Source organism: Girardinichthys multiradiatus, chromosome 9 (assembly GCF_021462225.1).
Source record: "Girardinichthys multiradiatus isolate DD_20200921_A chromosome 9, DD_fGirMul_XY1, whole genome shotgun sequence".
Classification (NCBI taxonomy): Eukaryota; Metazoa; Chordata; class Actinopteri; order Cyprinodontiformes; family Goodeidae; genus Girardinichthys; species Girardinichthys multiradiatus.
In genome coordinates, this window is record NC_061802.1 from 30,212,521 (window position 1) to 30,237,417 (window position 24,897).

General features: G+C 37.8%; 1 protein-coding gene and 1 long non-coding RNA gene across 2 annotated transcripts; one reads left to right on the forward strand and one right to left on the reverse strand.

Annotated features, from left to right (window-relative positions):
- Positions 1–2,784: 2,784 nt before the first annotated feature.
- rorca (RAR-related orphan receptor C a) lies at positions 2,785–20,735 on the reverse strand. The gene is made up of 10 exons (XM_047374298.1): positions 20,358–20,735; positions 13,370–13,455; positions 13,075–13,216; positions 12,490–12,930; positions 11,954–12,075; positions 11,398–11,530; positions 8,427–8,534; positions 8,162–8,272; positions 6,033–6,145; positions 2,785–5,927 (listed from the first exon to the last, which is right to left on the reverse strand). Exons 1-10 carry the CDS (start codon positions 20,362–20,364, stop codon positions 5,766–5,768), a joined length of 1,425 nt encoding a protein of 474 aa, XP_047230254.1. The 5' UTR covers positions 20,365–20,735; the 3' UTR covers positions 2,785–5,765.
- Positions 15,998–24,471, forward strand: LOC124873571. Its single transcript, XR_007039576.1, has 3 exons — positions 15,998–16,151; positions 16,247–16,334; positions 24,219–24,471. It is a non-coding gene; the product is annotated as an uncharacterized LOC124873571 (long non-coding RNA).
- Positions 24,472–24,897: the final 426 nt, after the last annotated feature.

The following is a 24,897-nucleotide window of genomic DNA, read 5'->3' on the forward strand; positions in this document are numbered from 1 at the left end:
TAAGAACTCAAAGGCAGCATTACTGATAAGATGTTTCCTCTCTTTGTCCTTATCCTTGAGCTTAGGCCAAAGAAAGAGACAGAGTGACTTGTGCTTCACTTGAGCTTTGTAGTACACTAATTTCATTAAATTGTACAATTACTTAAAAAGCTCACAATGCTTAAGAAAGAAATTACTGTAGATAGGTAGTATTGGTCCAAATTAGACCAAGAGATCCCCCTTGTTGTAGAACTTTTATCATGTGCTTATTAACTGCATATAATTGTGCCGTATAAACAGATAAATTAAATACACTTTAGTCTCAGTCATTTTATGTTAGCTGATACATGGTTTCTAAAGACAAACAACAACTCAACAAGATGTTGCAGACTCTTTGTTTTAACACCATTTATGTGTAAGTAATAGAAAATGAATCCTATTTAAGTTTAAGTTCCTTTTTAAACATCTTTCGACATATTTTAAATAGTTTTGGTTTGTCCAAGGAAATGTACTGTATTGTTTTTCAAACTTACTGAAACAGATTCAAAATATAAGCTTAAAAATGTTAAGATTTTCTTTAAACTTAAAACTCAGCAATGATCTATTATGCTGATTACAATTTTAGTTGAGCTTCTCATCTAGCAAACTTTCAGTTACCTGTCAACAATCGTCTGTATGAGATGGTACAGGCCCATAGATTCCATACTATCCCCACTGTCTAAAATAAACATCTCAGATTGTTTTGAGTATAAGCAACAGCACTTTAAAAAAGCCCCTTGTACTATAAGATGAGTAACATAAATAAAAAAACATAAATAAATAACTGATCTACATTTTTAACATTATTATTAGCAGCAGTATTGGAAGTAATATGAGTTTTAATTATTTGCTTCCTTTTGTTTCTGTTTCTTGCTTTCTTTCTCATTCTATACTACATTCATGATGATGATTAATTATTATTATGTTTTGCATGAACACAAAATTTTCTGTTATTCCTTTGTTTTGTAATTCATTTAACGCTTCTACTTACTTACTTTTCAGTCTATCAAAAAATGTGTGCTCAAAAAAATCAATGCATCGCTGGTTTCTGGTGAAGTTACTGCTTATTTTAAGAACACTGTAATCCTCCCACTCTTGAAAATAACCTAACCTTGACCCTTCTCCATTTAGCAGCTCTAGACCTATCTCTAAATTATTGTTTGTTTTCCACATCTTGGAAAAGGTTGTTGCCAAACAGCTTACAGCTGTTCTGGACAAATACAACATCTTTGATTGTTTTGTCAGGTTTCTGTAGAGTTCATTTTATTCGAAAGAAGCCATTTTTAGAGTCTCCAGTGACATTCTGAAAGTGATGCAGGAAAATGTTGTGCTCTGGCTGTACTGGATCTGACTGCAGATTTTGAAACAGTCAAACATCACGTTACTTGATAGGCTGAAATACTGTGCAGGCGTATCAGGATTTACTCATATGTGTCTGACCGTTGCTTTAAGAGACTGCTCCCAGCAGCATAGGTCTTTCACATCTCTCACATAAGGTGTGCCACAAGGTTCTATGTTTGGGCCTTTACTGTTTCTGCTTTATCTATTCCCTCTTTAGCACATTCTGACCTCTTATAAGAAAATCCACCTCTACCTCTACCACCTCTATACAGATGATATGTAATTGTATAATCTCCTTTAAGCACCAAGAGATGTTTACACTACAGTTGTTGCATATGTGTTTAGACACATATACAGCGCTTTGAGTGTCTTGTTGCTGAAAAGCGCTATATATATAAATAAACTTACCTTACCTTACCTAGACTGTTAAAAACTCTCTTGGTCAACTTGCATCGTATACCAAACCTTCTGCAAGGTATGTTGGTATATTATTAAGAGTTTACTTGTGATTTTCATGTTGGTTCTCCGGTTCACTCTTGCTTTTTATCATCTCAGAAATATTGCTAAGTCGAGTTAGATTGTGTCACGCTCTGAACTGGAAATTGTTATTCATGCATTCATTTAGTCATGTTTGGAGTACTGCAATTCGCTTTTTACCTGTCGTAGCAAAACATCCTTGGATCGGTTAAAGATGGTATAAAATGCTTGTGCTATGCTTTTGTCTATATCTTCACTGTGAGATTCTAGTTCTGGTTTTTAGGGCTTTGGACAAGCGCCAGCATATGCCATTAATCCTGTAAATCCTTATATCCCCAGTTGGTCCATGAGGTACTGTGAACAAAGAGTCTCAGGCTAGACGGACCCCAGACTCTTGAACTCTCTCCCCCTGAGCCTGAGAACTTATGGACTTATGGGTCTCTTTTAAAAAGCAGCTCAAAATGCATCTTTTTAACCTGACCTTTACATTACATTATGTGCATTAATTTGTCACTCTGGAGTTTCTTTTTCTTGCTTTTTTGTTGTAGTTTTAACCTGACAATAGTAAACCTACATCGCTTACCCTTGCAATGATTCTTTTTTAAAATTGTGGGGATTTAAAATTTTATTTTTATTTTTAATTGTTTTAAAAATTTTATGGACTGTTTTTACGCTTTTATACCATTCTGTGATTTTTTGTAATCTATGAAAATGTTATTTAGATAAAATTTAAAAATCTAATAATGTTTGTTTTCCTCTTTTGTTGTTCTTGTAAATCTAACTTCTCACATTGTTGATGTGAAAAATAATTGAAAGCATGTTTCAATAAATCTGTAATGCCATGGCAGAAGAAAAGGATAAAATAGTAATAATCTGGCTTGTTCTTTAGCACAGCGGAAGTAGTCATAACAAAAGACATCGGAAGAATTGTTAAAGCCACAGCTAAACTTGGTTTCACTTGTAAAAAGACTTTTATTACATTCTTAAATCCACATACAGTATCACCATTGTGCAACAAAACTTCACTGTGTTAAAACCTCTTAGGCTTCACAACCATGTCATAAATTATTTCATATTAAACTCTATCTTGATTCAATAACAATAATATTCTTAAAATAAAGTGAGAAGATTATAAACAGGGGGATCATGATGAAAGAGAAACTTTTGGAGAGGCATCTTTAAAAACTCTTTTAAAAAAAATAGAATTAGATCTCTCTGAAAGAAAAAAGGACACTAACTGATGCAAAAATAACAACAGTACAACAATGCAGGATAAAAATCATGAAACAAAAGATCACAACAAAACCAACATAGAATTCAGAGATTACAATTAATCTGTTGTTTTTTTTTTAAAATCTCCTATTTAATCTATGTTTTTAACTAAAAAGTCTTGCAATAATGATATCAGACAGGGGTAAAGTCTTTGATACTTCTGTAATCAAACATTCACAAGAACATGTACTGTACACAGTGATCAAGGTATGTTGGTGCAAGGTATCCTGCTAGTTTGACTAACTGCAGACGCTGTAGGACAGAGAGCCCAGCTATCTCCCTGAGTGAGTCTAGGGACTTGAAAGTGCAGATCATAGGTCCCGCTCTTTGGACTGTTTTAATCCAGCAGAATTTATATATGCAAATAGAATTCTTTATAAACTTAAATGATTAACATTCTCAGGCCTCAAAGACAAAGCATTGCACTTTGTTACCATCTGTAAATGCCATGTGGCCGGATCATCTGATCTGCAAAGATCTCTGTTGAGTATTTGGTACATCATGCTATGAATAAGATTATTCGTGTTGCCATGAGGTTATTGTGCTGGAGTGCTAGAGAAAACATTTACTGTAATACATGGCCCTAAGGCCAGACATACTGAGAACAATGGGAAGGACATTATTGCACAATCCCACAATGCCACAATCTTAAGTACCAAAACAAGGGAGAGTCTCCCCTTCGTACCACATGAAATAACGAACGGTGAAGAGCACTGTCCCAGCAGTGCTAAGCCAACTTGATTACTCTGCGATAGACTACATACAACATCTATCATGTCATTGTCTTAGGACTCCAAATGTAGAGATTTAATGAAATTCCATATGGCCTCTTTGGACTGCTGGTACAACAAGATTTATTGTTTAACAGAAATCTAATACAGCCGCCTAGTTTAAATGAAAAGTTTTCATGATGCCTGCAGGCATTTCTAGAGCTCTAAAGCGAGATAGATCTGTGTATGTCCAAGGCTTTCTGAACTAAAGGCATACAGTGTTCTGAAATAAACAGAACAGCAGTCAGAGAGATATCTTTAGCACGAAAAGATAAAGTTTTATTTAGTTTCTTTCCAGTTTAATCAGCATTATTTTACTACTTCTGAGGCTCACTGTGTATACATAGATATTAAACTCAGGGGGGTAGCTGATGGCTCTGTCAACCCTGTGCTTTGCCATCTAGTGTTTGGAGAAGGTGAGGTAGTAAGGGAGCTGGAACTAAGGAGTACAAGTTATCAATCTCTGATCACATGTAATTGGCCCGACCCCAAAGCAAAGAGACCATGGATAGCTTAAACAACACCACTATCCTCTTGTGCATGTCAAACTCCATGTCCCTTCATTTATAGTTGTTTTCACCTTGTGCTAATATTCACATTTTAGTTTAGACTTTAGTTGAGAGTTCTAGCCAGTAAAAAAAGGGATATTTGTGTAGAGAGGGCTGAGATGTGGCACTTTCAGACCACTCTCGTCAGAGGTCAGCCTTGGAGTGTTCTGCTCAGACAACTCAGCCAAAGCAGGAGGGTGGTTGTAAACTTTCCGTCTGGTTTAATATAGGTTTTACAGCTGGCAGTTACACTGCTTACATATAAAATATTGTGCCAGGTTGGTTTATTTAGACTTCAAAGTGCTAATTAACCACATTCATTTTTTTAATTTCCGCTACGATCATTCTTATTGGAAAAATTCAAACTGTGGACAAGACAACCGGAGCAGAACAACATGACTGCCAACTCTTTACACGGTATAAACTCTGCCCTTATTTCACACTTTTTTAGATGTTCCTATATATAAATATATTTTATATATATAAAAAAAGTAGATCTGCAAATATTTTTACAATACCTCTATAATAATCTCACTTTCTAAGTGGCATTTGGAAAAAGGAAAAAGGGATTTGGACTGAGGTCATAGATTACATAACAAAAGCAACAACTCACAGTTGACTGACATCAGATTTTAGCATAAGTGCTATGTTTTTGTGCTCTAGTTTAAATGTGTTTGTGGGTTTAAAGATGATTTACAAAGAAAAAAAAAACTTTATGCTTAAGAGTTTGATCATGGTCCCTTTAAGCTTGTTCATGTTACAAAAACAGAAATGTGTGGGTGCTACTGAGAATACGCAAAGAACCAACAACTGTTTCTGCACCAATCTGAAGCAGGCATCATTACTGCAAATCTCCCGACAAGGGTGAGAACTTTACTGTAGGTTTGTACATTCTAGTATATCATGGATGGTTACAGAAAGAGGGGGGTACATTCAAAACTCGCTCACAGGAGCTGTGAAAATAACAAAATCTATGCCAGAAAGGAATTAAACTCAACAAGCAGTTTAAGGTGTTTTATAGAAAAAAATATTTTTGGGAATAAAAACAATGTAGGCTACTCTTCAATGGTTTCTTCGCTTCTTTACAAAGGAGGTACCGTGCACTGACAACCCAGCAGTAGCTCCCGTTGTGTCTAGCTGAAAGGGTTAACCTGCAGGGCAGTGAAAGCTACTCCATGAGTTTGGACTTCAGAGGTGAGAGGAGTGTGCACTAAAGTGTAACGTGCAGGATTGTCATTGGGCTGGTTGGTTTTGCCTTATGACGGTTACCACATTTTCATCGTCCTCTAAATACACCTCAGTGTCACTGTTAATCACGCCATTTAGCTAAGTGGCTAAACTAACCCTCGGTGGAGTCTGGGAAGGTTATTTCACTTCCAAAAACTTCCCTGTACAAAGGAGGGAAAGTGTACGCTGTCTCGGGGTGAACCAGACGGAAAAACTCCAGCTTATCTATGTGGAGGTTACAAATGGACCTCATCATGGGAAGCTTAGACACCATCTAGGATGGAGATACAGAAAAGGAAGACAAATTATACGAGAAAATAACAACAGTAAAAACCATACATGTAGAGGTCCGGAACAACATATCAGGATGTTTCTGTACCTTGGCTAGCTTCTCCTCTGATGCTCCCTGTTTTTGCAGGCAGCGCTGCAGACCCACATAAACTTTCTCCTGCAGTTTATGAATCTTCTGGACATCTGTCAGCCAAGGTCGGTCTAAAGAAAGAGAGAGTAGATTTGTTATCTCATGTTTGCAAAAAGCACTCTAGCTCTACGTTTATCTTATATAAAATATCCAGGAGCCACGTTTAAATGAGTGTGTTTTTTAAAGAACTTTTTTGGAAAACTTTAAACTTCACCATGCTGTTTTTTTGCATAATGATCTTGAACTGAATACAGCTCTCCCTGTCGACATTAAACAAACCTGTAGCTTGCAGTAAACACATTTGGTAAACTGATAAACTTTTAGGGCAAACGTTAGTTAGTTTATGCAGGAAAGAGTTACAACATTTAGCCTTGAAGGTAAGAGCTTGGTGATGGCTGAGTGTATCGATATGTTAGCATGTCTGTTTGCAGTTCAGGGAGACATAGGGCCACCTGTCTTTGAAGGGAGACTTTGATAATGTATTTATCTCCCCTTGCTTTAAACTTAACAATATTAACTGGAGGCTCAAACCTTAGCACTCAAAACTACTGGATCAGGCCAAATTGTGTGTGCACACCGGTTCTGTTGTTATTGTGCTCAGGCTGCCTCAGGCCGGGATTTAGTCCAATATGGGAAGGAAGTCACAGTACATGTATTCAACCACTTCCATATTTTCCTTCTAACCATAGCAGCACAGATGTTTTTAATTGTGTCAGTGACAATTTTGTCAACTGACAAGAATTCAAACAGAGTCAGCACTTGCTGGTCACATGGGCCAGTCTTTAGAGACACATTTTCTTTCTGACTATTAAACATGGAACCTACATAAATGATAACAGTTTTACAGGATAATTGTACATTAAAATATGGGCTATATGAGCAAAGAGAACATGAGTGAATTACACAGATATAAATGATCTGGTCAAGGACAAGTTGCAAATGCCACACTGACATAACAGGTTCATTGGAACATGACGCAGTGACCTACATTTTTTCATAACCTTCAATATATAAACAAATCAAGGAATGGATGAAAACTAGTTCATGATCGGACTGTGAATTTAGCTCAGAGATTTAGGTGATGAACTATGAACATGAATTATGCTCATAACTAATTCTAGTTCTGTGAAGTTCACTCTTCACAGAACTAGTTTATGTGAAGAGTGAACTTAAACAACCCTTTTGGGTAAAGTAACTCATTTTCCTATAACTGATGCTTACACTTTTAACAATGAAACTATATAATTGGGACTTTGTCAACTAGATTCTACCAGGAAAGCCAATTATATAATTTTACACTCTTTAATTTTCCCAAATAAAGGTAAACCTAATTTGGTGTTTCAGCTACCTGAGGTATTTGGTTTAACAGTCAAAATTGCCTAAAACATCCAGAGTGTACAGTTCAGGGAACTAGAAAAAATATCTTATAATCTATCGGGGACTATCAGGTTTTACACTATAGGAAGAACCAGGTAACTGATGCTTAGTCAGCCCATCTTTTAAAAGTGGATGTGAACAAAAACATTTCTGTTGCAAAGCAAACACCAAAAAACCATCCCCATTTAATGAAGTCGCTTGAAGACTGAGGCGTAATTTACACCATAAATAATGCCTAACCCTGTTGCATGCACAGACCAAGTATTATTCTCCTGCACAAGAAATACATGAATGCATTTATTGCCTGATGAGTTTAAAAATCCTTTTTCTCTGCCAAACCTTTCTCTCAGAGCTAAATAGCTAAAATACTGTAACATAATAAACACGCACAGGGAAGTTCTCATGTCACTGCAGCTTTAAATGTGCCTGCATGATGAACAGCTGACTACGTCAATGTGATAAGGGCCACAGTGGAAAATGGATGATGAGTTCAATGATGAGTTCAACTGCACCATAATAATCTCTGACTTTGTAGGCCAGTAGATGTATTGGTCGAGTCAGTGCGGTAAACAATGCTGTTTAACCGAAAGCTCCATAGAATACACTACACACCTTCAACTATTAATTCTAACCGTATGAATCAACTACCAGTTACACTGGTTTAGCATTTATTTACAAGAAGGTCGTAAAGTTATGCTCGTTAATCTTACCTGGTGACAGCAGGACAGCCGCACTGAACAGAGCCATCTCGTCCTCTGACATCTGTATACGACTCAGAGTTTTCGCTAAGTCAAACACAGCACTGACAAGGTCATCACAACCTAAAAGGGAAAGAGAAACAAAAAAAAACTTTGACTATTGTGATAGTTAAAAAGATTTTCAAAAATTGACCTTGAATTACCTGCTAACCGTTTTCAGAATATTTATCTGAGAGAAAGACAGAGAAAGAGGAAGAAACACAGCGTGCTGACTCACCAAGAGCTTTAAAAAGCTGAGCACTCGCAAACTTTCCATCAAATAGCAGTGTATTATTGATAGGGTTGTAGGCTCGGCACATACGGATCAGAAGAACATCCATGCAGCCTGTTGACACAAAGACAAGAAAATCCACCACTAAGAAAAAGAAGATTTCTTTGACAGAAGATCTGAGAAAATAGAGCGACTTTGGACGATTGTTTTAAAAACACTGTTGATTAATCTTTTTTTGGGTATAAGATTACATAAACTAAAAGCCTTTTTAAGGATAAGGTCCTGATAAAAATATATAGCAGGAATCGGCACACTGCTGATTGTCTAATAGATGCTGTATTGAGTAAAAAACAGGTGACCTAGTGTGTTTCAGGGCATTTTTGGTGCTTTACTTAAATTCCCTCAATGCCTGGGGTCAGGGCTTTATGTCTGATTAGTTTTCACGGGGGAGATTGATCCCCAAAACACTCAGAAGCTCAGCAAACTATTATGTTTTAGCTACAAGATCGTTTATAGGATAAGAACTATTACGTATCTGAGGATAATAGGGCAAAAGATGATGTAAAAACAACTTTTTATCTTGATACAACAGATTAAGGGCAAAAAAACAGCCAAAAGGCTGTGAATCCTACATAGTGCTTTCATAGTACAGCTTTGTATACGACTATGTGTTGCTATAGTAATTAGATTGTTTTCTAATTATATAATATTTCTGTTAAAGGGTGGTTCAGAGTTTCTAATGTGAGTTTCTGTTCAAAGCAGTTATTATCTCCCTTGCACTGGATTACTCTCTGGGTTTCTTAATTTAGCCTAAATCTAGATTAGTTGGACCAGGAGGCTAACGCGTAAAGCCTGTTCCCCAAATGTAATATTGGCCAAAGCAAACACAGCAAAGTATTCATTTTTGTTTACTGTTCTGGAAAAATTGGCCTGCTCTATTTCATTTTAATTTACATTTTTATAAATGGCTGAGCACTTTTTGTTTTCTGGGAGTGGCATTTTGTAGTAGCAAGTTGTGCTTCTCACACTTTTGTTTCCTTATTTCAATTATGAAGCCAATTCCTGCTGCTGTGGGAAGGTTTTAAGGCAACACCTGAGGCTAAAAAGCCTATAAACTAAAATGCAAATTGTTTATTTTAGGTCTTAACTTCAAAATAAGTGCTGGCTTAAAGACTAGTTCTTACATGGCATACACTGGAATCAGACTTATGTAAAAACGTCTCATCAGTCCACATTCTATTGTCGTCCTGACGCATTGGATTACAAATTGACACAGTACCCTTATGTTTAAAAATAAATATACAGGTAAAACACCGAATGACAGTGTTAGTCAAGGTGAATTCTATTTGTAACATAAAGACTGACTTCACACACAAGCCTGTGTGATTTATTTGTTCCACTTGTTAAAAGTGTAATTAGGGATAGGCAAGTTAACGAAATCCAGGTCTAAAGGTTTTGGATTTAGAACCGCTAAAATATTTTACTGTATCATTTTAATGGCATCCAGTCCTGTTAAAAATACTCCAGAATGTGGCGAAGTGACCCACTTTTGTCTCCGGCTGTAAAGAGAAATGCAGCGGTGCCCTTTTACTATCAATTGCTGCTACGTGCCAGTCAGCTGGCTGAGAGACATCTATTGTATGTTTCCTCATTGAAAATATATTGAATATACTGAAATATTTCTGGTTACAGCCACCATCATGGTGTAAAAACTTAAGGAATGACACACATCACCCTTAGAACAGGTTTCTACTGTGAAATTTAAAACATTCTCTCTGGGAACTGGTATTTACCCTGACTGTTTTCAACTGTGAAGGCCAACAGGGCCAGACGCTGAGCAGGTAACTACTCGGAAGGTTGACAGCACTGGTCGGGAATGAAACCCAGTTTTCTAGCCATAAGATTTTGCCCAGTTCATATAATTAACACTTTGACGCTAAATTATAATCGCTTGAAAGTCGAAGTCGAAGAAAGTTTGTAAAATTCACCAGTATTAAATAAATAAACTCTAAAAAAAAGAAACTTTACCCACACTCACACACTTCAGCAGCAGCGCCTAGTTGCTTAAAAATCTGTCCAGGATCCACAGCAGCTGTGGTGATTTTTATTTGTGCCTCAGAACCGAAATGGTTTGAAATAACCCTCTAAATGAAGGATTTACCCTTCCTTCCCTACTGACAGCTGTAATCAGATGTTAATGATTTAAAGCATATTGCAGTTAAAGCTGCAGACCGTTTTAAATTGATATGAAGGAATTATAATTTGGAAAAGCTGTTTACCAATTCAAAATGCTTAAAAGCCCTCCTCCACAAAACTCTACTTTTTCTGAGGTAAATGTTTATGCTGGTAATTTGATCATTTGTTTGCGGAAAAGGTTCCTATGAAAAACATGCCTTTAAGAAGGTTGTGCTATTTAAAACTACAATTTGAGAGCTAAGAGTGGCATTCATACAAAGTAGCCAAGTAGACTGATTACTTAACCAGCTACTTTCAGTGTGTTGTGCTTGTGTTATTCTACATAGAGCAGAAAACCTGAAAGCTGCTACTAAATATAGCAAGTAATTATTCCATATTATGCAAAGGTCTATGTACCAAAAACGTAAAATAACAGTAAATAAATAAAGGTTATAGATACAAATATTATAGCATAATAATAAATATGACTATCATGATGCTGTGATACCGTGGTATTTTTACTGAAGTTTGTCTAATCCTGGGAATCTCACCCCAGGCCATGCCTAGTTGCAATGGACAGAAACATCATAACTAGAAAAACTGTGAAGAAAATAAAGCTGGGTGTTCTTTTTTGAGAATTAAAAACCACTCGCCTTCTTAAATCATTCTCATGCATGTGTAACTGTAAATCTGTGTAGAGGTCCAGGCCGTAGACTGGTATGACAACAACTATTGTTGTCACAACTAAAACATGGCCTATGGTTGTAGTCTGGAGGGACGTTAACTTGCATCATGCACTGACCTGCTTTAAGGAGAATGATCTGATCATTCTGACAGAGGTCCAGGAAGCCTGAGATGCGTTTGGCAAACTCCACCACATACTGGATTGCGTTGGTAATGTGAACGGTGAACTGTTGCCACATCACTTCAGTTGACTGAAAAAGGGCAAAAAAGAAGAATACAGAGTTTCTTTATGATCAGGTTGTTTCTATTGTTTTTGTTTGCATCTGGCTCATGTCTAACTAACAGCCCTGAAGAATGTCTAATGAAACTTGGTATATGGTGACATTCACTCATAAATCTAGAATACCTTCTGGAGATGTGCAATGCCCTTTGAATTATAATTGTCATTCAGTGGATCAACTCTTTTTGACTTGTGTTCATTGTTCAAAACTGAAAACTGGTGGAAGTAAAGGACACCTCCTGAGTTGGATGTGACACTCACTTCTTTGCAAATGCAAGCTTCTGTGTTTCATGTTTTGTACGTCTCTTAAGTCCACTCTAGTACTACATTAAATTTGGGTCCTACTTTAATCTGTTTGCAGGCAATGATGAACACTAGTAAGTCTCGCACTTACCTTGGTCTGGTATGAGCGCGTCTCTTCGGGGTTATAGATGTTCCATGCCATTCTCTTCAGCTCCTCTGTGCTGTATTGGCTTGTCTCAACATGGGACTTTACCACACTCTGGATAATACGCTCTGAATGGAAGCAAATAACATTTATTTATTGATCTCTGAAGCCTTTAGTAAGATTGGTAGCCTTTTAAGTACGGCTGGACAATATATCGTGAATAAATTGTCATAGCAACAACAGTGTGTGCAATATTCATATTGCAGTGGTCTGTTTAGAGTGCAATAATTGTTGGCTAATATTTTCCAAGCATATTTATATGTATTATAAACTTGCATTTTATATGGTAATGTAATATTTAGCCAGTTGGACAGAGCCTCCCGGCAGAGTGATCAAAGCACAGATTAGAAAGATAGGAAAGAAGAAAATAGACATATATCACAAATGATATCAACACAATAGTGTCACCACTGCAAATTTTCTAACATCTACTTTTAAGCATGTATTTATTGTTAGAAAGTACAAATAAGATTATTACTGACCTATTTCCAATAGAGAGCAGCCCTCCGGCAGAGGGTTGAGGATGGCATGAGAGAAGAGTCCAGAATCATGCAACAGTTGGTACTCATGTTTGATGCTGTGGTTCCTGTCAACAAAGTCCAAGCTGGTCTGCTCCGGAGAGCTCTGAGAGGACGAGCTGCTCCCTGCGCTTCCTCCCAGCATTTCCAGGTTGCAGTAATCTCCACCTCCGTCCTCTGGGGTCAGCGGCAGGTCGAAAAGGAGGCCCTCCGGCAAGGTTGCAATGTCGTCTAGGTCGCTGAGAGTGGTGCTGGAGCCTCTTCTGTAGGTGCGGCCATGTTCTGCAAGGTCTCTGTTCTCCTCGCGGGTGCCGACCCCCGCACACTCCTGCGACTGCTGGTGTTTCTGGACCTCTGCGTACAGGCTGTCACGCTGTTTTTTGGACATGCGACCAAATTTCACAGCTGGAGCAGAAAAGCATAGAGATCAAATTTGGCAACTCTAAAGAGTAGTCCTTAAATGGACACACCATACAGTCACTGTGATTTAAAAAACACGGGCAGTGGAAACTCTAGTTAATTAAATATAAATTGAGTGTGTGATCTCACCATCACGGCTCATGCCAAGAGTGAGACACTTCTGCAGCCTGCAGTGCTGACAACGGTTACGGTTGGTCCGGTCAATCATGCAGTTCCTTTGTCTTGAGCAGGAGTACATAGCGTTGTTTTGCTGGCTGCGTCGGAAGAAGCCCTGCAAAATAACAATGGTCAAAACAATATAAGGTACCCAATCACTGCTGCAATGACTAAGTACACCAATTAGATACACAGTGCACAGGTTTAGTAGGATTATGTTTTCTTTCTTTTTCCGCTATATTCCTTATTAAATTGCTTATAAACTCACCTTGCAGCCTTCGCAGGTGATAACACCATAGTGAATGCCCGATGATTTGTCCCCACAGATTTTACAGGGAATCACTTCTATTTGAGCTGAAAAGAATGAATAAAAATGCATGTTATTAGGTAATAAACAGGGCTTTGTTAAAGAATCTTTGCAATGCAAAAATTTCCTGGGCTTTTTTCTACTTTTTTATTCTTGTATTCTTTGAACACAAAAGACGCATTCATTAATTAAGAAAGTAATAGATTAAATCTATTTAAACATCAAATAAATTAACAATTGTTAGGTTTCATGCTCCAACAAAGGTATCTAGAGAGGGTTTATATTATCAGAAATTGTGGCAACAATAAAAATCACGACCCAAAGTTAATGTATTTTGAAAAAAAAAAAAAGTTGTGAATAAGTAGACAGTTTTCACGGAAAAACTGACTTATAAGGGGGGTTAACGTTTGCTTTTAAGGGCCGCCACTCTAACCTCAGTATTTGTCAGTAAGCCTGTTCAGCCATATTCAATGAAGTTGGCAGATTATACCAAATCAATATTTGCTTTGGACAGCCCTGATTTTTAACTCAAACAAATCCACCACCACCTTGCATTAGCTGCATTTTGAACAACTTGAATTTTCCCAGAAACAAAGATATGATCCATTGCAGGTCAAATGTTATTTATTTTTTGCATTAGTGTTTAAAATCTAACCCCAAATAATGGGACAGAACTGTCACTGTGCTGAAGGATTGAAAAGAAACCAGAGAAGTGTCACGAACACACATGAATACTCAGTATACATTATACATCTTGTGTTCATTATGGGAGCCTGATCCTTCTTACACAAGAACAGCCTGTTCTTTTCATTATGTTGTTTATCTCAGTAGCTGGGCCCCCTCAGCCCCAGAATAGCAGGTCAATTGCATTAGCTGAAGCCTGGGGTTATAAAGTTTCACATCGCGCTCTATCTCTCTCTCTTTTGCACGCTGCTGCTACTTCAGGATGAGCTAACATGTTAGCAAAGAGGTAGTGCCAAGTGGAGTCTTTTTGAGTTTTGAGACTGCAACCTGAGCCACTGTCAGGATCTGGAAACCTTAGGAAATCCAAAAGCTGCACCAATGTTAGGTTAGCCTATTTAAAGGTGAAAAAGATATTATATTATTTGAATATGCTTGGTTTAATAAATGAAATGCTTTGTGTACAATCTAATTTGCCCCAAACGTTTGAGAAAACAAAAGCTTGATATTGATGATAATCTTTGTTAAGTCTGTATTTTCTACATCTGAGACTCTTCTGCTTCATCAGTCTAGATCTTATTGTGGTCTATCTCTTCTGCACTTCTGGTTATCTTCTCTGGAAGTCATGCTGTACAACAAAAGCAATTATAAATCTAAAGAAGTTAGGATTAGACTTCTTATGTATTAGTCAGATAATTAGGCTGTGTCCTTAAAGAAATATCTTTTTGCTCTTTAATTTATTTTGCTGTGAACATTGGTTCACTGTGAACATTGGTTCACTGTGAACATTGGTGTTATGTAACGTAAGGCTATCTCATAAAGCCACACACAGAGCAAGAGATGCTGTTTCAGTGATGACTTCAGTGATTTAGCCCAAGCTGTTTAGTCTTTATGTCCTCATTTATATAACACACAAACAAGCTCGCCAGCCTGAGCTTCACTGTCACTCAACTTCTGCAGCAACAGAGAAATGTTGTTTGACAGCTCTTACAGCAACATCTTTAGTTTCATACTTTCGTAAAAAAAAATATCTTGCAATTAATCTGCCACTGGATGTATAAAATTAATATTCCAGAGCCAGTTTTTATTTTTCTTTCCATCATAATGTGCTTGTGTAGGTTTTTTTCATACATGCAGATGCTAGCTGAATCAATTAAAAAGAACCAAACACAGCATTGTTTTCATATTGTGAGAAATTACTGGTAGTGATATTTTTGTAGCTTTGTGGGGGTATTTCTAACTCAGAAAGCAATTGCCTGTGGCCTGGATTTCTGGTCCTTCGGATGTGCAAGTAAATGCTACCGTGTTTTGCAAGATTTTATGCATCCAGAAGTGCAGGGCGTGCCAAACCAACACTAAAACCCTTTTCTGGGCCACACTGTGTATTAGGTAACCCACTAAATCACAAAATGGGATTTCACAGCTTTTCAGAAAATTGCTTTTTTCATTAAAGCCTTTTTACAAAATATAATCAACCAATCACATGAGTTACTCTGTGTGGGGAAAGATGTGCGTCACAGAGCAACGGAGAGCAGAAGATGTCAGTGACTGACATTGTCCTAAAAACTCAGGGGAATTCAAAGCTTTCTTTTCTAACATCTTTTTTGCTTTTGAAGTGAAGGTTGCATGCTGAAGTATCTTCACTTGTTAGAAGTCCTCTTGCAAACGAAATGCAACTGAGGGATATAAATAAATAAAGGCCAACGGAAAAAAATCCTTTCTCCATTGCTCCCTTTTGTCCCTCCTCCCCCCTCGGAGGCTCTCCCCCACCCTCCCTCGTCAGTCTGTTATATAACTCCCATCTGGTGCATTCCGTGAACACACTCATTCAAATGTGGTTGTCCCGGCAACAGCGCCACAACCCTCCCTCATCTCACCGTGCTCCAATTGGCTGGTGAGCGAGAGCTTTGTTCCCAACACTCGCCACCTCACCTGCCAGTCAGCTGAGTGGCACAGTCAGGACCAGAGAGCAGGAATTGCTCCACTGACACACTTTCCATTGAGCGAAGAAGGGGGCGGGTTTGTGAGAAGAAACGCAATCTGGTTTCTTGCAGCTTTTAAGGTGGAACCAAATCTGACTCAGCCTTTAAACAAGGAGAGAATAGGTGCTTTCATTGGGTTTGCAGAGAGAGCAGTGTAGTTTTTTTTTTTTTAAAGAAACAGGTGACCAGTTGTGAGGAGGAGGAGTAGGAGATTTTTAGAAGCTGTGCAACATCTGGAGAAAGCTGCATGGACATCTAGCGAAGTAAGCTGCAGACAGGAAGACAGATATAGCTCAGAGCTGTTCAACTTATTGCAGCACGTCAAGTATTTGTGTGAAATTTCAGCTGTGTTTGAGCTGCACCATCAATCTATTTCTACTCCGCTGAAATATGAGTTGAGAAATTTCTGTAGCACTTTTGGTCTACTGGGTAATAAATGTTGCTCTGCGCTTAATTACTCACCGTTTGGTGTAAATACATTTAGCGTGCAGAGCATTTGTTACATTGACTGATATTGAAACCAATGATGCGTGTGACATTTAATTTGATATGGGTGTTGCAATTCCGCTTAGAGCTGAACAAGAGTTCCTTTATCCCTGCAAGGGCTTATCTGGAGAACCTTATTAATCTTCTGTTCCACGAAAAAAAAAAAAGTTAAATATAATTTCTTTTTGTTTACCCCCTCAAAAACTGATGGGAATGTTTCATATTTAACTGTTAAATGGATCCTCCAGATGAAGCAAAGAAATAAAAACATAGAAGTATTAAATTAATTTCTCCCTTTTTGCTCTCACAATCGAATTGAACCCAAGATGGCTGCATCGAGATCTGATAGCCTCTATATATGGGGTGTCCGCACTAACGCGACATGGATTGTTTATGTTTTAAAAACTCATGGCAGAAGGTAAATAAGTGAACCAATATCCTTTAAAATATACCTGAATATATATACTGTATATATCACAATGAATACATTCATTTTCACCGCAGTTTTTCTATAAAAATGTCATGAAATTTAGGTTATTTTTTGTTGTATACACACATTAAAGATTTATTTTAATACAAATATATTTTTTATTACATATTATTATTCCTTTAAGTATATCAGAAGTACTCTACTATAATCTCCAGCTATAATCTGTGCTTCTTAGAAGGTATGTGTTGCCATCTTGAACTTAGATCTTAGATATCTGTCTTCTAACCAGGGGTTAGAAGACAGATATAGGGTTTGATACAGTAGGGTTTTGAGAAAACTACCATCCTTGGTAAAGGAATTGAGGACCCAGAAACATGTGTATTACAAAAATATGCATTTTGCTTAAAAAGTGTTGTAAAAATTCTACATAACATGGAAGAATAAGGGGAACCACTGAGCTAAGGTCATATTGGTGCCGGTAAGTCATTCTCTGTCTTCATCTGTGCTGTAAAACCTCACCTAGTGAGACTTTGTCCCTTCAACCCAGGTAATCAAACTGAGTCCAATGTCCTATTTACCAAGCATGTTACTGTTAACTGACATAATGTGTATTTAACCTAGGTTTGTGAGGACTTTTGGAGTCTATATGACAGGAATTTTATATAGCAAATACGGTGTCAAACACTGAAAGGGTTAGCACAGCGGGATTTTATTGAAAATATAGTTATTCACATTAATGATATAAGTGAGTCCATTATGTACTTCCTTTGTGACCCAAAGGACGACCTTTGCTTGCGGAAAAAAGAAGTGCTCTTTCCATTTCAGTGTGTGAACAGTAATTATTGAGTTTTTTTCTCTCGCTCCTACCCAGGAAGAGCAGATTGTACAATATGTCCCAATACTGACCGCACACTCTTTAAAAATGTACAGCAGGTGTAGGAGTTTCATTGGCAGACACAACACAAGTGGAACAAGAAGTGTTGGTGTACACTACTGCACGATTCTGATTTCAAGTAGAATTTAAATATTTCTATTTGGAAGGCTGCAGTTTGGAGAAAAGAGAGGAAATGTGTTTGTGGTAAAATAAAAAAGAAGCACAAAGAGCTTTGCATTATATGCATCAAACACAATGAAAACAAGATAAGATGACATTCTTTTTCACTCATTACTGTTTTTAATTAATTTATTCATACAAAAAAAAAACAACTATTTTCTTGATTTACATGTTGGACAACATAGCTCTGCCTGCCAGAAACTCAAGCCATACTAACACTTTAATGCTGCACCAATGTGAACAGAAAAGCACTTTCATTTGACCATGTGGTGTGTAGTTTATCCCAAATAAGGCCTCTGTAACACAAAAACAAACCCAGGCTGGGCCATCGAGTTCACAGCATGTAATTTTTGCATTATGCAACAAACCACAGAAACCCATTCTAGTATTCAACTAGTCACTTTCACCTTGAATCAAAATCAAAATCTCTTTGGGTATCACCATCTTCATGCATACTTGGAAAACAGATACAGGCTATCAGAAATTACATCACAACAGACATGAAGGAGTCTAAGCAAACGTTAGAGGCAGAATATGTTAGGTAATCACAGTCTGGAGTCATAATACCAGATAAGACATGGATGCTCGTAAGATTTGCTTGGCTACTTGTGTAAAGAGTTAAAACTTCACATAGGGGTAGCAGAATCTAAGCATGCAGCTGTCAGAGAGAGAGGGCACCTTGACACATACAGTAACTTGCAGTGAGCTTCCCCAAGGCTGCTTTCTCAACAGATAGTGGCTTTGAGGCTGAGATTAGCCCAGTGATGTCCTTGGAGGGCAGAGGGAAATCTCTTTTCTTTAAACCTAACACACAAAGTGGTCTAACTGTGCTTCTTTAAGGATGAACTGTATGTTTGTTTGGCTCTTTATGCAGCAGTTCACATTAATAATTCCTTAAAAATAGTTTCCTTTCAGTAATCATTTCCCCCCACTAATATTTAGTTTTTTCCTTTGAAATGAAATTTGATATTTCCTTACAAAATCCAGTTGAGAAGCAGTGTTATGGTTGTAACCTTAGCTGCCAGAGGAAGTTAAACTGAGCCCTGCTGTGCTTCATCTGTGGGCTTGCTGTGCCCATATCCTGCTTGTCCCAGTGGTGCATGATAGTTTATCATGCATAACACCATGGCCAAACTAAACTAACGGGTAGATTTTAAAGGCATTGCAAAATATTTATCATTCATGCCACAAAGCGTATGCCAGTTAAACTTAATTTTTATGAACCTACTGCATGAAAGTCCGGTGGACGTTCTTAGTTTTAATACATAAGGTTTTTGTATTTAAACGGAGTGAATCAAGGAAAGAAATTGTCCAGTTCCCATCTCTGGCTGACTGTTTGGTGCATCTCTAATATTAACAGATATTTCTGTGTACATTACAAATATAATCTAACCATTAATTTATGTGATGCATTTTGTGAACGAACATATTTTTAAAACACTCATCAGCTCCTTAGGAAGCAATACCTTTCTAAATACTTATTTAAAGTACTGATGACAAACACAAACACACACACACAAAGAGACTTGGTGTAATCTTCAATGACAGAACTAGGTCAATGGAGCACCCCCTCTCCCTCTCCTGTGAAACCAATGGATTCTGACAACAAAAACCCCCTGTTTGATGAGCAAATTATTTTTAGGTAAACCCCATAAATAAAAACCAGCATCTGACCTTTTACGCACATAAAAACAAAATTTACATTAATAAACTGAAGTACACTTGCTAAACAAGCCGTGAAACTCATGCCTGAGTCACAAATAACTGCTCCTACTTTTAAACTGTTTATTGTAAATTAAAAATAGGTATACAGAAAAGTCTCTGGAATCGGACTACTTATCCTATTTAACTTGAACAATCCCTGCTAGCAGATATTAATGTCCCTTGACAGCCCATGAATCACCCTGCTCACCACCTCCCTTTCCTCAGTCTTACATAACTTGAGTCAGTGGCTTACTGGTGGAAAGAAAAGTAGCAAAGTAACATATTTTTTATTGCCAGGGGCTAAAATTTAATTAGTACGCAATCCACAACAATTTCTCACAGTGAACGAAACACTATAATTTGGCTATCTAGATGAATAAAAAAGAAAGTAATTGTTTAGCAATTCTGTAAACTCACATTGATCATTTACAACAGATCGTTAATTTCTGCGCATGCTTGTTCCTACTGTGCGCCCGCAGTCCACGCACCTAAAAAGACTCAAAAGTAGCGCCTTCAACGCACAACTGAAAAGTTGCTTTGTAAACAAACCAGGCGTGGCGGGTTTTTCTGCCTAAATTGAAGCACGTTCCAGCAAAACTCTTACCCACTCACCTCTCATTTCTTCGGCGAAGTCTATTCAACTCTGCAGGACATGTAACTCCAAGTGGAAAAGAAGCCAGAAAGCACAGAGAGCCACGGGCATTTATTCACTCCAAGCTGGATAAGTAGAAAACTGCCACAATACCAAATCCTCATATGGATTTCCTACCCTCTCTTCACACACTCTGGCCTTATAAACGTATAAAGCAGCGATGCCTCTTTGTTATACACTACTTTCTCCTTGCAGCTGAGATAAAACTACAAGTGTTTAACGAGCGGCGGCGACTCTTCCTCTTCCAGCTCTCTCCGGCTCCGCTGCTCGCACTAACCCTGTTTCGGCGCGTGGACTACCCATGATCCTCAGCCTGCGGTCCGCCCGCCTCGTGCCCCGTGAGTTGACGCGCGCGCCACCGCCTCTTTGCGCGTTTTAAGAAAGCTGGCTCTCGCGTGCGTGGGAAAGTGTGGCAGTGTGTCAGTTCAGAGCGGCAGGCACCCGGCGTGGGAATTTAACAGCAATAATAAGCGCCTATTTGATTCTGGGTGGATCGTTTTCATGCTGCACACAGCAACGTTTAGTACTCAGTTACCTAATAACTCCGACAGCCTCCATGTTGGTGTTATACGCTGACTGAGAAGCCAAACATCCGCTATTTGTTTTTATTTCAGTTAATTTATTATTTTACTGGACAGTGTGTGTTCCGAGAGAGTGATTAACCAAAACTTTCATTTGATGCACATCATCAGTCCAAAAGTATATATAATTCCAGGATACTTTAAAAGGTACTCTCGGTTTTTACTTTTTTACAGTTTTTACTTAATACAGTGATTATATCCTATACAAATATCTTATTATTATGGCGCAATATTTCTGGGGTGAAAGATGCTTGAAGCATTTCCAGTTCGTCTGATTTCAAATTTCTTCTCCTTTCGTCCATCTATCTAGTTACTGTAATGGTTTAATCCTGTTTAACTAGGGGCTGGAACCTATCCCATGAGGCAATGAGCATTAGAAGAGGATCAATTAATTTTAATTCAGTTCATTTCAGTTTTTTGGGACTTATTCTTGTTAGGTACTTAGGGGGCTTGAGCTCATCTAGATAGGGCAAGAGTAGGGTCATATCTATTCATCCATCCATCCATCCATCAGTAAAGTTATTTTCGACACATTCTGTTCAGCTTAACTTAGTTCAGTTCAACACAATTCATGTCAATATAGTTCAATTCGATTCCGTATATGAAAGAAGAGCAATATAACATAAGTAACCTAAAAATATTATAATAAATAAGTAAAAACAATTAAAATACAATTTATAATGATAATTTAGTCAAATTTATGATTAAACCCAGTACAGTCACATTCAAGTTCAAACAGCCCGACAGTTTTATGTGGAGAGCCGTTTCATTCAAAATTAAATGAATAAATAAATAAATAAATAAGTACTGCTATTGATAAATTATTAATAAATATTCCATGAAATAAATAAATATCGCCATGAAATAAAACAAAAATAATTATGTTAAAAGAAATTTTTATCTTGTTTTATATAATTCATTTCAAGATTTATTTAATTCACTTAAAGATTCATTTATTTATTTCATAAGACAGTTTTATTTTGTGAAGCTACTTTACTCAATGACATTTACTTTTTAACCCCGTCTTTCATTTTAAGCTCTTTTTACTTCATGTTCTTATATCCAAATGAGGGGGCGGAGTTTTGCCTGCGGGGCGTCGCTGGGACAGCCGGGCCGAGCTGAGGACAGCAGGGCCGAGCTCAATTTGTGGCTGAGGCCGGCAGAAGCATGCCGCTGCCTGCCGGAAGACGGCATGCCGGAGGGAGCCAGGGGATTCTGGGAGGATGCCAGAAGGTGCCAGACCGGTCGTAAAAGCCTGCCACTGCGGTTGCCGCTGTTTTTGTGGAAGCTGTTTGTGCAATAAGTCTTCGTAATCCTTTCAGCACGTCATACGCACACATAGTGCTATTTATTTCCCATCTTAAGTGAATACAGCCACCTTATGTTATGGGTCTAACGAGGTTTATTAAATAAAAACCAATAAAGACATCATCATTTAATAGTAACAGGCTATAACAATAATGACATCCGATAATCCGATAATCAAAATTGGCTTTCACAAAAACAGCGAGAACCACCATGGCAGGCTTTTATGGCCGGTCTGGCACCAGGGGAGCCAGGGGATTCGCTCCCTCCGGCACGCTGTCTTCTGGCAGCCACAGCCACGAATTGAGCTCGGCCCTGCTGTCCCAGCGCCGCCCCACAGATAAAATTTCGCCCCCTCATTTGAATATAAGAACATGACTGGTTAAAAAGCAAAAGTCACTGAAATACTTAAAGTGGCTTTACAAAATAAGTGTCACAAATAAAACTGCATTATGAAATTAAATAAATAAATAAATCTTATAGTAAATTAAATAAATCTTGAAATGAATTAAATAAAATAAGATGAACATTTCTTTTAACATAATTATTTTTGTTTTATTTCATGGGGATATTTATTTATTTCATGGAATATTTATTAATAATTCATCAATAGCAGTATTTATTTAATTTTGAATGAAACGGGTCTCCATAGTTTTATCCTAAAGCAATACAATTATATTCAATAGAACTCTAAACAAATTTAGAAGGTCAGATTTAATAAAGCACTAATTTTAAAGGCCACTTGCAGAGGTGAAAAGTTTCCTACAAAAGGAAACCAACTGACTGTGGTAATCGTCTCAGGCATCCACAGTGCTATGGGGGAGAGTAAAGTAGAAAACAAGAAACACTCCGAACGTTATTTTAAACCAGCATAATGTTAAAATGAAAGCACCTAATTTTACCATGGTTAATGAATAACTTAAATAATCATAAAGGTGATGTGAGAATTGGAGTCCTGTCCTCAGCTTTCCTTTCGCTTGTGGCAGGATTGTGAGAAGCTGTAATTATTTTACAGGATTACCAAACTCTAATCTTGCAGGGGAATTAAAAGTGGACGCAGGTTGTTTCACCGCTGTTTATTCATGCTCTCTGTACACTAAAGTATTGAATCCAGCTCCAGATTCAGTTTTAAAAGAAAGAAATCAACACAGTTGCATGTGGTCACAGCTTATCCATCAATCAATTTTAAGGACAGCTCAACAGGTATGTTGTGATTCCACTCATTCCCCTTTGATTTGTGGGTGCGTTAACATGCTTGGAAGAGAACAGTAAAACCCCACTGGCACAGAGCCGCCTGTCAAAAGCGAAGCCTACCGATAAGAGTTTTGATGAAAATAATTGATTTGCAAGCGTGGGCAAGATGATAAGTGTATCATGTAACTTGGGCACAGTTATGAAATGAGGAGAAGAGAGAGATTATGGTAAGTAGGTTAGTGGAGCAACACAGAGCTTCACACCCCTCCCTCTCTTGTATTTCTTTTCGTGCATGCGTAGTGATCCTCCTCAGGTCTTTTTCCATTGTGGACACTGTTGTGTCCTCATACATGCCATTTAACTCACTCTCTTATAGCACATCCTAAATGTGCTTTATATTTACACTGGCAGATATGGTTTTGGAGTGTTTTATTCCTGGTTTGCATGCATAAGCATTTGTCAGATATTTTCTGTAGGTTGGGCATCTTTTACTTGTGCAGTTCCTCAAAACAATAAAAAGATTGAACATAACACATACCCACACAAGCATTACAGGGTATAGCTGTTGTACATTTGGTTTCCTGGAAATAAGATGTATACAATGCCAGGAAACTACTGTATGTTTTACTTTATTATATTCTGCAGCTGAATGTAAACTTCCTCTTCCTCATATTTAGATGCTTACCAATAGCTGATTGTTGTCATTCTGCTGAATCTCTGTGGTTATATTATGTCTCGCAGTGCATCTCCCTGTCACCACGAAGCGGCTGCACATCCATCCGGTGTTTGACTGCATCGTCACTGACCTCCTGACCCTCAATCTTATGTAACCATGGCAATACCCAAATTAGAACACGGAGCTTGGAAAGAAGCAGGCGCTTATAGCTTCGCATTGAGGCACATAACTCTGAACCAGCTTTCCAGATTAAGTCAGATGAACGCGTGCGTGAGTGTGTGTGTGTATGTGTGTGTGTGCAGAGCTTGTATAAGATGACAAAACAGATACCAGAAAGCAAATAAAACACCTTCTTTACTAAAACACAGATTTGTGGTCATGATCTTCTCACACTCTGAGGTAATTTCCATACTTTCAAAATTTTATCTATGAATGCAATAACAACTTTGCAGCCGAAGCTGGCCCCTTCCCTATACAGCATAGAGCCGAGCACACTGAGAGGATTATTTTAGGATCCAGGCTCTAGCTTCCATAATCCTCTCTTCTCCCCTCTCCCTCATCCTGCTAAACCCGAGCCCTTCTCTTCTTTCAAATGCCCTCTAATCTCTCTCACTTGGACTCTGTTTGGCTGTAATCTGGTTTGTATCAATCTTTTACCTGAACTAAGTTTGAATCAATAGGTCAGTGGGCCAGATTAGAGGGGTACCTCCATGATTTCCTCCTGTAAAAATATTTAAAGTCTCC

Coding starts and splice junctions, on each gene's coding strand:
- rorca (XM_047374298.1), bottom strand. Junction 6,146..8,161: donor GGCTGTCCTGCTGTCACCAG/GTAAGATTAACG, acceptor CTCTTTCTTTAG/ACCGACCTTGGCTGACAGAT. Junction 5,928..6,032: donor CAGAGGAGAAGCTAGCCAAG/GTACAGAAACAT, acceptor TCTCCATCCTAG/ATGGTGTCTAAGCTTCCCAT.